At 40.7% G+C, this 16,139-nt stretch overlaps 1 protein-coding gene across 4 annotated transcripts in view; it reads left to right on the top strand.

The window, feature by feature from the left end:
* fndc3a (fibronectin type III domain containing 3A) overlaps positions 1-13,966 on the top strand; it is an 88,223-nt gene extending 74,257 nt beyond the window's left edge. For all 4 annotated transcript variants that reach the window (XM_055166755.1, XM_055166753.1, XM_055166752.1 and 1 more), the window contains exons 18-26: positions 3,379-3,484; positions 5,033-5,208; positions 5,317-5,430; positions 6,141-6,290; positions 7,873-8,228; positions 8,866-9,078; positions 9,236-9,402; positions 9,912-10,036; positions 11,409-13,966. In XM_055166755.1, the coding sequence (XP_055022730.1) occupies positions 3,379-3,484; positions 5,033-5,208; positions 5,317-5,430; positions 6,141-6,290; positions 7,873-8,228; positions 8,866-9,078; positions 9,236-9,402; positions 9,912-10,036; positions 11,409-11,723 (1,722 nt within the window). In that variant the 3' untranslated portion in view covers positions 11,724-13,966. The remainder of the gene's footprint in view (positions 1-3,378; positions 3,485-5,032; positions 5,209-5,316; positions 5,431-6,140; positions 6,291-7,872; positions 8,229-8,865; positions 9,079-9,235; positions 9,403-9,911; positions 10,037-11,408) is intronic.
* Positions 13,967-16,139: the final 2,173 nt, after the last annotated feature.

The raw sequence follows: 16,139 nt of genomic DNA, 5'->3' as shown, positions 1-16,139 counted from the left end.
ATTATTGCCCACACCTGGTCTATGATAATTCTCTTTAAAGGTGCACTATGTAACCTTTCTGTAGAAGGGTTTGCCAGGGTATGAAACAAAACACAAATTTAAATGGAAAGAAACTAAATATAGCCTTTTAGCAGAGTTATTGAGTTGGTATGTTGTAACTTTTCTCCTACTTGTCTCTAGAGAGTTATTGTTTGCTTCGAATGTTCCACAATGCGGCATTAAATGTTTAGTTTTTTCCATGGAGACAAACATCTAAGTCAGCGTTATGCAGAGGTGGCCCTGATGAGTAAGATACGTGCCGGTCAAGGAAATGCTGAGCAATAAAAACACCCGTAAATAGATGAAAATAGAGGGCATTAATGTCATATAGTGGAACATTTTAAGCAAAGCAGTGTCATCTCCACGGAAACAAGCAGGTGGTGTACCCTCTTCCAGAAAAGTTACAACATACTAACTCTGCTAAAAGTCTATATATATATTTTTTTTTTCCATTTAAATTCATGTTTCATTTCAGTGGGGCCGTTCTGCAGTGCACATAATAATTGTGATGAAGTTATGCACTATGCAGTCTGCCTCCTCGGTGACGTGATAAGAATGCAATAAGAATACTTTTAAAAAACTACATATTTATAACAGAATATCTTTCTTTTTGGGCAACTTCTTAACCCTGAAGGCTGCTACTGAAATGCATGTGATTCCTGTTTTAATGCTGATGACAGGTTTTCATGTTTTCCTAATTATTGCTTGGTTTGGTGGGATAGTACTCGTGTGGAATATTTATGATAGTTTTACATCTGTTCTACCTCAAGTGGCAAAGTGTGGGGATAAAAAAATTAGAATTAAAGTTCAACAATTAGGAAGAAAGTAGAGCCGAGTGCTAAAACAGAATACCTCGACCTATGTCAGTCACATCAGAAATTCTGTCCAAATGTATGTTTTAATTTCTGATTCTCAAATTATCATAACTACTGTGTAATTTAGACAAGTTTTGGTCTTTGTTTACAGTCTGGCTGCCATTATAAGTAACTGCTGTCTGTCTCCAACCAGGAGGTAAAATTATCTAAAATTGTCAAAGAGAAAACTTCAAATCTTAAATACATTTTTCAGTTCAAGCTTATTTATATAGCACATTTAGCTGGCCAAAGTGCTTCACATTGTACTGGACCAAACAGAAAGGCAAAGACGAGGTATACAAATAAGTTAAATTTAATCAAGTCAAAAAAAGATGTAATTTAACAAAAGCTCAAATTAGGTAAATCATTATTAACAAAAAGCCGGGCCCAACTGGGGTAACTTAAATCAAACTGAACAGAACAAAACTAACCCAACCAGACAAAGAACGGGAGTGTTTAAATACATGAGGACCAACTAAAACTGAACATGAGAGGGAATTACACTAGATAATTAATGTATGTTGAAATTTTCAGACATGTTTTGTATAATTTCTAATCTTTTTATAATTATTTTATTGAATATTTTGTTCCAATTTTGCTGGTTCAGTTGAATGCTGAAAAGAAAAAGAAATGGGCTACATTTAATGTCCAAATAGGCGACTTTTATTGCTGGCTCAATTCCTGTTTTTCATTTTTTAAAACTTGAGTAATACTAATTGTTCACACAGTCAACAATAAAATATCCTCAGTAATGTTCAATAACGCTCAAATCCACTTTTATTTTGTGACTTACGAATAATGTCTGTTGACTTGGGTCGCGGAGGTTTGTGACTTTTAAAATATGGGTCCCCAGAAAAAAAGTTTGGGAAACACTGGGTTACACTGAAAAATGATCACCCCTCTCTCTGTAACTGCTGCAGTGAGCTTTGTATTTGTATCTTTAGTCTTAAAATGTTCATATTAACCCGCTCTTGATGATCCTCGTGTTGTTATTTCGCTGTTTTGTTCATAAATCAATTCCTTTTCCTAATACGGAACTGGCTCCAAAGTCGCCCCATTAACCCCTTAGCCTCTTGACTGGAACCGAACACTATGCGCAACGTCACACTCCTTTAGTTCACTTCTTTATGCAGACTATGATTGCAATACTAATCATAATCGCCACAGTCGGGAAACAATTGAATTTTTTCCGAAACAATACAGCTCTTGTTGGCAGTCCATTACAGCTCTCCTCCGCCACTGCCTCACTACTGTAATTACTAAGAGGGGCAGTGCTAATTCTCATCCGCGGTTAATCTGATAAATTTGACATGAATAATTCCAGATATGGGCTCTATTTCTGGCACATTTTAATAGGACATTTTCATTCAGAGCGGCATGCTGGGAGATTAGACTGTGCTTCCTGGTGTGTACGTACAAGACAAAGGCGCTAATCGATTAACCCCGCCCACGTGGGTCGGAGGATGTTTTTCTTAATTAGTCCAGTTCACAGACGCTCCTCATTTATTTCTCCGTCAGCTGTTGGAGCATGGCTTTACTCATGACGAGACTTGTAAAAGAAACATGAGTCACGATCGTACCGCTCCATAATTGGATATTAGAATATTTTTTTCAGTATCAGTCATTCATAACAGCATAAGATAACATGGAAAGGTGCCAAAAATAATAGCGAAACTCTTTGTATATTATTTTTTTATTCTAACTATTGTAGACTTTGAAGAAGTAGAGGTTTGTCACTTTGTTAGTCATAAGTACGTCAGTGTGTAAGGGATGGGGATCAGTCCATTACGTAGTGTAGGCTGTACTAAAAAGGCCTATATTACTCTATTTTCTAATCTGTTTTAATGTTGTTTCCTCATCAAAAACATACCCGGAGTTCTGTTTTGTTTTATTCAGATGTTTAACACACACATCCTGCAAAACTTAGGCTTTCTCTCAAATAGAAAACACTCTGTTCCACCTTGATGTCGTGTGGTGATACAGGAAGTGCCACACTGTGTTTTTAAACTCCACACACCTTCACTAGAATCATTTGGGTAATTTCTATCTTGGAATTGGCAATCGCTACTGAACAAAAGTTGAAAGGTAGCTGTTAACTTGAAAACTCCCATCACAAGGTGGAACAGAGCATTCTGGTCTTTGCAGATGTAGTCAGGCTGATAATCCAGTGAATGAAACAAAACACATCTCCATGTTTCTGAGGAGCTAACAACATTCTAACATGACTTGAAGCAAAGTGTTAATTTTGCACAATATAAGATCTTTGCTTGATACTTATTTGACTTTATTGTGATTTCTGTCACTTAAAAGAAGTAAAATTACATTATTTGAGCCAGACTGTAATGCAATGTAGATCTGGAGCTCTGCAATTAAACTTGTTTTCGTGGTGAGAATCAGCACTGGTATTGTATGCAAGTCTGCGGGAGGTGGATTGACCATTTGATGCATTTGTTGTGTATTAATTGTTGTTGTTTGCGCCTTTTAGTTGTCGGAGACCCTGCAGGTCCAGACCCCCGCCGTCCCCCCAGGGCCCTGCCAGCCCCCTCGGTTGGTGGGCAAGCCCAAAGCCAGGGAAGTGCAACTGCGCTGGGGTGAGTCATCCTCTGTGTGTGGGCTGATCAGCTCCAGTCCGTGCTCTCATTTGTCTGGTGAACTCGCTCCGAACATGGGAGTACATTGTTTTGTCAACGCTACTGTCATTCCTCTGTACATTTTGTACTGTGGTCAGTCTCGTACATGTACAAGATTACGACTGTTATTTAAGAATCGTAAAAGCTTTTAAAAGAATGAACGTCCAACTTATCCTCCTGAGACACAAGGATGCATAACAAAGCGCTGGAGGATGCACCCACATAAGTGATGTAAACTTAAAGGCGCCGTACAGTACACAATTTTTCCATCTTAAAAATGTGGAGGAAAGAAGTGGCAGTTTATTTTAAACAGTTTTCAGCAACCAAACATATTTTTCACTTCTCTAACTCTTTGCTTGCATCCTAATTATTCACCACAGTAAGTTCACCTCGATATGTGTCCTGGTTTGCAGACAATAAAAACACTTTATAATTAGATGCTCTGAAGAGCTGCTAATTATATCTGTACTGGGGATAAACATTTTTACTCAGCTTACAAAAATAATTGACTTTATTTAAACTTCATTGAACTCAATAACAATGTACTTGTTATTCTGTTTGTTCTGCCATTACCTGATATGAACAGATACCAGTGTGGGGATGGAAAATTACACTTATTTCCCTAAACCTTTTTCCTTACTTACACATGAGATCCAGATGTATTTTGTAACTGTTGTTTATCCTTCACATCACTAGTGATTAGGGGTGTAACAATATTCAAGTCTCACGATACGATACTGTCATGGTATGATCCTCACGGTCTGATATTTATTGCAATATCGTGGGAAGGCTCACGATATTGCAATATTGTACATAATAACAAGACTGACATTATAAAATGCTTTGACCAGTCGTTTGGTACATTTATTGTCATATTCCTATCCATGACATTTTGAGTAACAACTAAACAATTATAATAATACTCTGAGTTGCTCTTGAAGTCCATCCATCAGTGCTAAATGTGATGCTCTCTGACTGCTTAAGGCTCTGTAGTACATCGGTCTTTGTTTGGCTGTAGACAGAAGGGAACACTGTTTGACTTCTGTATTTTTTTGGACTATAAAGTGCACTTAAAATTCTTTCTCAAAAATCAACAACAGGCACACAGGCTGATGACGAGGCCGCAAAAGATTACGATCCATGTGGAACGGACTGAAAATTCTTAATTTTGCCTAAAGACACACAGTTTAATACCGTTACGAGTCCACGACGATATCGTGATATCGCCAATATCGTTACACCCCTACTCGTGATCACTTTGTATGAATAAATGTTCAAACATTATGAACTGTTCCAGGGCAAAATCAGCCTTTAAATAGTCTTATTACATCCAAAGGCTAACCAGGATATCAACTGAAACAATATCATGGACCCTATACCCGATCCAGCTAATTTTTTAGTATCAGTGCCAATATCTTATCAATGCACTAACTTAATGTTTGTCTGTCACATGTACAGTCTATAAGTGCCTTCCTCCACCACAGTAACACATTATGTCCATGTTCCCAGCCCCCCCTCAGGTGGACGGAGGCAGTCCTGTGTCCTGCTACAGTGTGGAAGTGAGTGGGCCTGCATCAGACGAGAGCAGGGAGGTGTACCAGGGCTCTGAGCTGGACTGCTCTGTGGGCGGTCTGCTTCCCGGGAAAACCTACAGCTTCCGGCTCAAAGCAGCCAACAAAGCCGGGGTGAGAAGCAAACGTTCACCCGCTATAGGCATGCTCCAGGCTCTCTCCCTCCCTGCTAACATTGTCTAACGTTATAGTTTTGATTGTTTTGCTTTTTTTTTTTTTCAGTTTGGGCCTCTGTCAGAGCGCTGTGAGATTACGACAGGCCCCGGGGCCCCTGAACAGTGCAAGGCTCCACTGACCACCTGCAAGTCCCCCAGCTGTGTGGTGGTGTGTTGGGAGGTGAGGCAGCGTCCGACTGTCAAACTGTAATAATAATGCATTTGATTCACATGGACTTTGCAGAAATGCGCTTATCAATTCACATTAGCATACTTCTTAGTCACTCTCTGCTCAGGCATACACTCATATCCACCGCTGCTCTGGGGCAATCCAATAACAATCACATTTACACACTCACCCTCCAGTGCTCTACCAACACTGAGACTCACACACAACAGTATTCAGGGTTCTTTCAGACGACAAACAGCCTGGTTTGAGCCCAAATATCCACAAAATCACATGTATTTCTTGCTTAGACACTTGAAAAAGCACAGAGCATTTCCCAGTGTTCCAGCAGTAATGTGTCTGTGTGTAATGTGTGTGCCTGGAGCAGACTTGTGGCCCTTAGAGGCGGCTGCTGCTCTGGCATTTCACACTGTGTGGCATAACAAAGCAAATCTCCTCCTCTTATTAGCTCGGAGAATAAGTCCTGTTTGAGCGTGCTCTTGTGATTCAACAAAGCCAGCGCAGCAGCACCACATAATCCTGCCAGTGCGCCTTCCCTCTACCTCATAAGGCATGACATTTTTACACACGCTAATGTACCAAACCAGCAGGTGGCGATGTGTGCCAGCACTGCCTTCAGCTATGCACTGTCTGAATAGTGTATCTGCTGTAGATCCCAGTGAATAGTGTGCATGTGTTTAGTGTAATATTCTCCTCTCTCCCAGATGCCCCAGTGTAACGGCGCTGCTGTCACTGAGTTTCGTCTGGAGTGGGGGGCGGCTGAGGGCTCCATGCAGCTCTGCTACAGTGGACCAGCTCTGAGCCACGAGATGAAGGGGCTGCTGCCTGCTACCAACTACTTCTGCAGGGTACAGGTGAGCAGGCACAGGCTGCGGGAGCACACTGCCTTTGTATGTTCACATTTTTATATGAACAAATATAGAACCTAGCACTGCAAGCCTCTCAAGTTTTCAAACTCACAATAATCCATTGTTGTCCACTGGTGATCTTCAGTGTTTACTTTTCTAAAGTCATAGGAATATATTGTTGTTCTTTATGCTCACACAATGTAGACTTCAAACTGCTTGATATTAGAGAGTAAAATAGAAAATACTGCTCTTGTGGTGAGTACATGTGCGGTTTCTCTTTCTCCAATTAGTGATAAATAAATACAGAACAAATGGAACATGAACCTGTTTTTAACCCTATGTTGTGTTTTTACACTATAATTTAAATGCAACTCTATGTAAAAGTATTCCATGTATTCAGAATTCAGTAATTTGACTGAACTATGTTTTGGAATACATTCCAAAATACATTTTAATTAAAGTATTCAGGTTTCTGTAACTAGGTACATTTTCAATGTCTTCTTCCTTCTACACAATCTTTGGTGTGGAGAAGAAAGTGTTTATTTTCCAACTAAAAGACTGTATTGTTAACATTAATGTAGACAAAAGGATTCCTTTTTTTTTTTTAAAGCATGTCACCTGGCTGCTGTGATTGGTTAAAACTTAGGCTAAAAGTCTCTTTCTCTTTCAAGTGATTTAAACTGCAGCCATTTCAGATCAGTAGTTTGTCCATTTGAGTCTTATTTGTGCTGTAAAATCAATCTGGCCATTCCCAGGAGAGTGAATATCTCTGATCTTATTTTATCTCAGATCTGTTGGGGGCGGGTGATGGGTTTCTTATCAACAATGTCAAAATCTGATTGCTTGTTTTTAAGTATACTGAAGAAGATAATTCATTTGATAGACCTCCACCTGCTGGTCTCTGAGAGAAATGCATAAACAATAGTTTAATGAAATATTACATCTCTGCATTCAGTTCAAATTTAAAGTCCAGGTAGTTTGTGATTTTGGTCACAAGAATTAACATTTTGGCATATTTTACTTCCACATTAAAACTAACCAATTTAAACTTATTTTAGAAGATTCAGTAACCAAGTTACAATTTGGAGTAGCTGCGCTCTTGGTGCTTCTTCTCTCGATCGTGGAGGAGTTTGGTGAAATGTTTTGTGTTTACAGTTTATGGACCCACCCCTTGTGTCTCTGCTGTGCACTGTAGAAGTAGAAGAAGCTTCTCGTCTGTCAGTCCTGTTTTAACAACATGCTGTGTTGAACCATTTCCACCTGTTCTTCTCTCACCTGTATGTGTGTCTCAAAGCAGAGGGCTGGTGCACACGCACACACACACACAAAGAGATGATCGCTCTCAAAAACCCGAGCTGCCTGCTCGTGTGCACGCGATGTCTGTTATGAAAGAAGAAAAGTTTCACACTCATATTTGACCGTGACATTTGCCCTCAGTACTATTAAGAGCACAGACGACTGTTAAGCACCAGTGCTGTTATGAGACCTGGTTTGAATACTCATCACTTCAGATGAGTGGCTGAACTTAATACTGTTACTGCAGCACGTTTGACCTTTGATCTTTGACCTCTGCTCCCTCTGGTTTAAGGCCGTAAACGTGGCTGGAGTGGGGCCCTTCAGCGAGGCAGTGCTGTGCCAGACGCCCTGCTCCGTCCCGGCTGCCATCACCAACATCTACGCTCTGAAGGACCTGGACCTACGCCGCTACAACGCTCCAGCGGAGGACGAGGAGGAAGAGGAGGAGGAAGAAGAGGGAGAGAGCAGGGCACAGCAGCAGCCCTTCTACTCCCCGTCCAGCTGCCTGGGGCTGAGCTGGGACCCGCCCTGTGACCACGGCTCGGACATCACCTCGTACCTCATCGACCTGGGGGAGAGGCAGCCCGTCGTCATCGGCCCCGTCACAAAACACATCATCCAGAACCTGCAGCCGGACACCAGCTACAGGTCACACACACACACACACCGCTAACTCTACAGTGTGTTCTACACGCATGCACACACACACACACACCGCTAACTCTACAGAGTGTTCTACACACACGCACACACACACACACACACACCACTAACTCTACGAAGAGTTCTTCATACACACACTCACACTCACACACTGCTAACTCTACAGAGTGTTCTTCACACACACACACATTCACTCACACACACACACACACACCGGCATCTCTACAAGGTGTTCTGTGTATTCCAAGTCCATGTACCCTTATTGGATTTGTTGTGTTCACTTTAGAGCTTATCTCTTAGTGTTTAATTGCAGCTCTGTTAACCTGAGCTGCAATTAATAAAAAGAACATTGAAACACTTCATTAGTTTGCAATGAAATGAAGTCATAAGTGTAGGCTTAAATGTTGCTACAAAAAAGAAAAGACTTCTTGCATAGTGCATATAAATGGAATGATAAATGTTGTGACATAAATATTATTCACATGTGACGTGAATGACATGAAGTCCATGTAATAATAAGTTATATTATAATAATATAATAATAATAATTGTTATTGTGACAGGTCTATAGACATGCACCAGACTGCATTATTCTAACTTGCTGTGGTCTGTCTGTGTCCAGGATCAGGATCCAGGCTCTCAACAGTCTGGGAGCAGGGCCCTTCAGTCACACAGTGAAGATGAAGACCAAACCCCTCCCCCCACAGCCACCCCGCCTGGAGTGCACGGCGTTCAGTCACCAGACGCTCCGACTGAAATGGGGCGATGGGCCGGCCAAAGCCACGCCCACGGACAGCCTGCAGTACCACCTGCAGATGGGCGACCGCAGTGGCAGGTCTCTGCCTCTTCTACATTTAGTCTATACTGTCTACTTTACAGAATACACTGTTTTCCTGATATCGCTAATTCACCTTCTTGAAACGCAGACTACTGATCATATTGAGTGGTCTACAGTGTTCTAATTTCAGGCTTGTGTTTCTGTGTTGCTGCAGATTTGTCTCCTTGTACAAAGGCCCCTGTCACACACACAAAGTCCAGAGGCTAAATGAGTCTACCTCTTACACGTTCCGCATCCAGGCCTTTAACGAAGCGGGCGAAGGGCCCTTCTCCACTGTTTACACGTTCAGCACCCCTCGCTCCCCCCCGGCTCCGCTCAAAGGTACCACAGCTCCTGTTCTGCCTCTTCTCTGCTTTTATATGAGCTTTTCTGCTCATACTTAACCTGAGGTGACCCTGCTTCAGCACAAGTCATATTCAGCAAAGTGCAGCGCTCTCCACAGCCTCTTTTGATTCTCTTTAATGAGGACATGGGTCTCTCCTGAAGCAGCAGTAGTTCTGAGAGACTAGAGATTATAGTTAAAGTTGCACACCCCCCAGCCTGTCTAATGTAGTCTCTTGTGACACTGACGTTCTGTGACCATGTGCCACTTGTCAGGATCCTCAGACTTCTCTTGACTTCACATAAAAGCTCCTTCAGACCTGTCGAAGCCCTTTAAACTTTACTGGTCTTTATTTAAGTATTCATATTTCCTTCTATGCTAAAACTGTGTTGGTGCATGTAATCCCACTAGTGTAGTTGGACCTTTGAAAATCTACATGTTTGGCTTTATTTAATAGAATAGCTGTAACACGTTTCAACTGATTGTGCTATAAATGCTTCATCCTCAGCCCCTAAAGTGGAGCGGGTGGATGACAGCTCCTGTGAGGTCACATGGGAGGCTCTCGCACCAATGAAAGGGGACCCCATAATCTACACGCTGCAATGCATGATGGGAAACTCAGACTACAAACAGGTGAGTCTTCCGGGACCTTGGATCTCTCCCAGAATCCCACCTCTTTTGACTGTGGTCTAGATCCCAGAAGGACCTTAATGCTATGAGCTCATTCATGCAGCGTTCAATATCAGCCACATAGGATTGAAATGGCCCATTATACAGAGACCATTGATCCATGAGACGTCTCCAGGCCTCATCTTTGGCAGCTCGTCCATCTTTAGCACTAGTCCTGAGCCGGGCTAACACAGAGTAATGGGCACTGTGGCCTATGCTAATGTCACCATATCACACATCACTATTGGATTAGGCCAGTGAATTATGTATGTGTCCGCCTGCATGACTGAGCTGCTGTCAGTACAACATCCAACACTCCACCAATCCTCAGGCTCCAGAGGAAGGTGTTGTTTTTCACACGTTTGGATCAGCAGCTGTTAAAGGCGACGTATATTATTATCATCATGTTTAGAAAGGAAAATTAATGCTCATATTTGAATTATATTGACGGTGTTGAGGACAGTTTTATCAATACATTTTATGCCAATTGAAAACACAGGTCACTTATGGGGGCTTCATGTAGCATCAGTGTTGGACTTGGGTGTGGAAATTGCATGATGCATAAGTTCATTACCGTATATTTCAGAGTGTAAGTCGCTCCGGAGTATAAGTGGCACCAGCCAAAAAATGCGTAATAAAGAGGAAAAAAAACATATTTAAGTCACACTTGACTATAAGTCGCACATTTTGGGGGAAATTTATTTTATAAAATCAGAGACCAGGAACCAACATTTCATCTTGAAAGGCAAGTTCTAGTACTAACAATAGAACAGAGAACAACAGTCAGTTAACGTCACATATGAACAGTTCTTCAGGTAACTATAGCATAAACAACAGAAGAGAACAAGTTTACCAAACTCTCCATCTCACTCCAAATCACTAAATCCACTGAATTCTTCATCCTCAGTGTCATTTCTGAGCAACTCGGAGACCTCCGGAGGTAAACGGAGCGCCACTTCCTCTTCTGTGTAGCTGTCTTAAGACTCAGCATCAGTTCCAGTTAGAATTATTCCAGCCTTTCTGAATCACGACAGGATGGTTTTGGTTAAAGTCACTTAAATTTTACATTTTCAGTGGTACAGAAGTAATGGTGCGATCGACTGACATGATACCAGACAGCCAAGTGACAGTGGTACAAGAGTAATAGGAGCAGCAGATACTGACCCACAAGCCTAGAGCGCCCTGTTGCGGCAGTGTGAAAATTTTAATACATAAGTTACACCGGAGTATAAATCGTAGAACCAAAAAAGTGTGACTTATAGTCTGAAAATTTCAGTAATTGTTATAAACAGTGCTGTCTGTTCTCTCTTCTGAAGTTCTGGTTGTGTTTTTTTAGGCGTACAAAGGCGCCTCCACGTCGTTCCTGGTGCAGAACCTCCAACCCAGCAGTGATTACCGTTTCCGGGTGTGCGCCATCAGGCAGTGCCAGGACGCCCCGGAGCTGAGCGGGCCCTACAGCCCCACGGTGACCCTGTCCCCTCAGAGGAGCGACCCGGCCGGGAGCCCCGCGGCCAGCAGCAGAGCGGGCTGCGAGTCGTCGCGCTCCAGACGCTCCCTCACTGACGAGCAGTGCGCCTTCCTCATCCTCATGCTGTTCGCCATCATCGCCATCCTCATCGCCTTCGTCATCCAGTACTTTGTCATCAAATGAGCGCTGTCTCCGCTGCAGGGCTATAGCTTTATCCTGTCCCCCTCTGTGTGTCCTTTTAGGCATGGGACGGTCTGACATCACACGAGCAGGAGAATACACACTAGAGTATAACATGCTTCTTACTGCTTAACGCTTATTTAAATGTCTTTCACTTATTTCTCACAACTTAAACCTAAAGAGTGTGGTTTATATGTTAAGCCCTATCAACAAGCGCACACATTTATCACAGAAATAGCATTTAGATACATTTATATTTATATGTAGTGACGTTTGAAGATGGATAGAAATGACTGTAAAGACAAATTAAACATATAACTACACGAAATCCTGCTTATTCCCCTCTCAATACAAGTACACCTTAAAACCGTCCCATGCCTAACTGTTTCTATGGTTAATTTCTGTTTTTCTGCTGCAAAGGGGCGGGTGGGGGCGAGCCGACCCCCCCGCCCCAAACCCGTGGTATCTGTTGTTCACTCACTCTCTTCTCAAAGGAACTCAAAGGAGCAGGTTTTGTCCCGGTCGGAGGATGTGCGGACGGGCGCTTTACGACTTAATTGTTGCCGACAGTATATATATGTGTATAGAAATAGTCCTTATTTATATTTCCATGTACGTGTCCAGTATGAGATGTTTTTTGATAGCTGTTTGTTCCTTCAGTAGTTTGTGGGTGTGGCCGTAGCCTTCGTGCTGTCCCGGGACGTGGAGGGCCAGTGTTTGCACAGGAGGGGCGGAGTCTAAAAGCTGGATTTAAAATGAAGGGACTATATAACCCCTCCCCCCGCCGGAGTTTTAAGGGGTGGCTCAAGAAAAACAGGACGAAGAAACATAAAGTAGTTCGTTTAGCACTTTCCAAACCCTTTTTGATGTTCAGAATGTTTAAGGATGCAAAAATGACTGGAGATATGTTAGTATATTTTTGTACAGCGAAGACACAAGGACCTGTATGGAAAAAAAAAATGCTCAGTTTAAAGTTAAAAAAAAACAAACCAAACTAACAGTGAATCCTAATTATTTTTACTATCATAGTTAAAACTGTAGCTTGTTTTTACAATCATGCAGCTGCTTAACTCTGAAATCTTGTTCAGCACAAAAAATGTATGCTTATCTGTATGTTTTGACGTTTTCCCTGGGTATTTTTTTGTTTCGTTTCCCCAGTAATTATTAATTTTGCACCTTAGTGAAAGAATAAACCTTGACTGACTCCGTCTCGGTATTGTGATGCATTTTATAGAACACACTTTAAGATTGTGCAAGCCCTTTTTTGTGTTTTTGGGTATTTTAAAAGTTGTAGTACCACGTGACATGTCGCTGAAACGGCTGGATTAAAAAAATAATAGAGTTAAAAACAGAAAAAGACGGTTGTTTCAGAGGCCTTAAATTGGAGAGGAAAAAATCGGAATTTTTTTTTTTTTTTTTTTTTTTTTTTTTGGTGATAGAAAACTCTAAAATGTGTTTTATTTTCCCTTTTATTTTTGTAACATTTATTTGATGTTAGTATGTAAACGTGAGAGACAAAGTAGTTCTATGTATTGCCTATGATTTCTGTTGATTTCTTTTGTCGGGTCATACATGTGTGAAGTATATTTTTTTATGATATTGAAGTAATATAAGTTAATCCTCTCCTCAGTACTCATCGTCATGGAAACGGCAGATAGTGTTGGATCATGTACTTCCTGTGAATCAGAATTTGCCTTTTTGTGTGTGAAGTATTTGTACCAGATTGCTGACGCTGCATCGTGGCTGGTGATCTGCCTGTAGGGTCTGTAGTGTTGTGGGGTGTGGAGAGCGCTGCTGTCGAACCATCGGAGTGAAACAGGTACCTGGCTAAACATACGTGAACAATTACATGATTTGGTCTTTTGAGGCATTCTGCAAATGTCTTCTTTTTGTCATTTAAAGAAGTCAAATTCCTATTTTTGATAGCGATTGTAACTTGTGCCATTTTAACACCCCCGTCCCAGGGCTTATAGTGCCTGCGGTCGGGGAGATTAACAAAATGCTACAAAAATGAGTAAAATATGCACAAAAATAGAGACCATTTTTATGTAATTTTAATGTTTGCAGTTACCTCATACACCGTACATTCCAATATGAAAATTTCTTATACTATACATACTACCAGACATATCACTTTCAAATGTGCGTTATGGGAAATGTATAATCATAGATATGTATCTAAAGTGTATCTGTATAGCCATGATATCTACAAAGGATCCATGCACAATAAAAGATTTATAATTCTTTGTCTGCTGTTGTAATTGAACAAAATGAAATCCAATATTTTGATTTAAATACTTACTATTGGGAAGACCGAATAGTTAAAATCTACTATTCTAACAGTTTAATTTACTTATGAAGTTTTTAGCTTGTCCAAGAAAGGGTAGAACAGGGTAGCCGCGGGGTCTAAAAAGTCTTAAATTATGTTGTCCAAGTCCTTATTTTTTCACAAAGGTCTTAAATTTTATTAGCCTATTTTTTTGTATGTTCAACCGGGCTGCAGTGCAAATGTTAAACAGAGGGAGGAAAAAAAAAAACAATGTGAAATCACGTAACATGAATGAACGTCTAATTTGGAGTATGCACAAACAATGCTTCAGTTTCTGGCACCGACGGCAATGAGTAAACAACCAGTACAGTGGAGGAAGACGTTGGACAGATCTTGGGGAAGTGAAGGTTTAATCCACAGTGGCTCTTAGATTCTAGATATAGTGGTGGGTTTCATTATTAGAATTGGATCTGGTGTTTTTCGCCCGCATAATGGGTGTGATGTTGGTCTTAATTTTCATTTAAGTCATCTTAAAAAGGTCTTAAAGTCTTACATTTGGGGTAGTCAAACCTGGGGATACCTTGTGGAAGTAAAAGGCTGGAGACCAACTGGGCGTCTTAAATAGAAGAAGTTTATTTACCATCAATAATACGAGCTCAGGGGGGACATGAAAAGTCAACATAGTAGGATTTCAAAAGTGAACATAGTGTTATCTTTGAGTGTTCAAGCCTCTTTTTTTATGCTTCCAAAGGAGGAGGTTTATAAAGCAAGTGTGGTGAGACTGTGAAGGACGGTATGCACCAGTTGGACAGCCATAATGCCACAATTTAGATGATGATATGCCAATGTTACGCCAAGAGAAGATCATGGTGTAAATATAGCTTTTGTGAGTCAATGAACTGAGATGTACGTGGAAGATAAATTACTTAAATTCTTTTACAACTTCTTGGCCAAGATCCCAATTCAGTATCAGGAGCACAGGGTTCCCACAGTCATGTTAATCCTGGAAATGTCATGTAAATTGAAAATGTCATTTTACAGGCCTGGAAAAGTCATGGCATTTTGTAAATTTAATGAAAGTTTTGGAAAAGTCTTGGAATGTTAGTATCTTTTTTGCGCAACTACAGCGTTATGTTAAGTTACCATGAGGCTGTTATGATTATTTCTGAGCGTCGCGCCTTTTGTTTAAAATAGATGACAATAAATGCACTGACAGTATTTTGAATGTTAAAAATAGGGATGTAACGATATCCAAATCTCACAGTGTGATATTATCATGATATGCATCTCACGGCACGATATTTATTGCGATATTTTGAAGAGTCTAATGAAACTGTAGATGGGACACTTTTTTTGCTTTTGAAATACTGCACCTTGACAACGATTTTGGTGTGAATTATTTCCATCATAATCCTAAGAATTCAAGTAAAAACATATTTCTTCATGTTGTGTGCACTGAAATGAATCATGGGATATGCAGTTCTCGATGTTTATAAGCTGTTGCTACTATAAAACAATGCATTTAAGTAAAGGCCTTTATCGTGATTCGATATATTGCGACAGTTCAAGATATTAGACTTCTGACAATACGATATCACAATATTTAGGTTATTGTTACAGCCTTAGTTAAAAAACTATAATATCAAACCATAAGGTGAGTGAAAAAAGTTAACATTTCATATTTAGCCCTAAAGGTCTGATCAATTCTACACTTGTAGGTGCAGTAAATTCATGGAAAATTCACTTTACGCCATGAAAAAATCATGGAGAAGTTTTGAAATTCTGTGAAAAAGAGTGGGAACCCTGGGAGCAGAAGTGTAACTGAGCACTTCCTTATGCCCTGCAGCTTTTAAGAATGGGTCAAATCAAGGTTACAATGCAAGACAAGACGCTTGTTTCAGGTTTGATGGTTGCACAGATTAAATTTCAGTTCTGAAGAATTGAAAAGAATGCAGATTGGGCAGTAAAAATATCTGGAAAGATTTTTGTCAACCTAATCCCTCACACAGAAACTGATCTGACAACGCCTGAGGTTTGAAGAAAAAAATACTCATACTGAACTTAATTAAAAAGGATACAAAGACTAATTAGACCTACAACTCCAATCATAAAAGAGTGAATTGCTGTGCCAAATTTCATTCACAGTTGTC

Source organism: Boleophthalmus pectinirostris, unplaced genomic scaffold (assembly GCF_026225935.1).
Source record: "Boleophthalmus pectinirostris isolate CB_2022bp ecotype Guang Dong unplaced genomic scaffold, ASM2622593v1 HiC_scaffold_9, whole genome shotgun sequence".
In the NCBI taxonomy this organism is placed as follows: Eukaryota; Metazoa; Chordata; class Actinopteri; order Gobiiformes; family Gobiidae; genus Boleophthalmus; species Boleophthalmus pectinirostris.
This window is presented reverse-complemented; position numbering and strand designations above follow the sequence as displayed.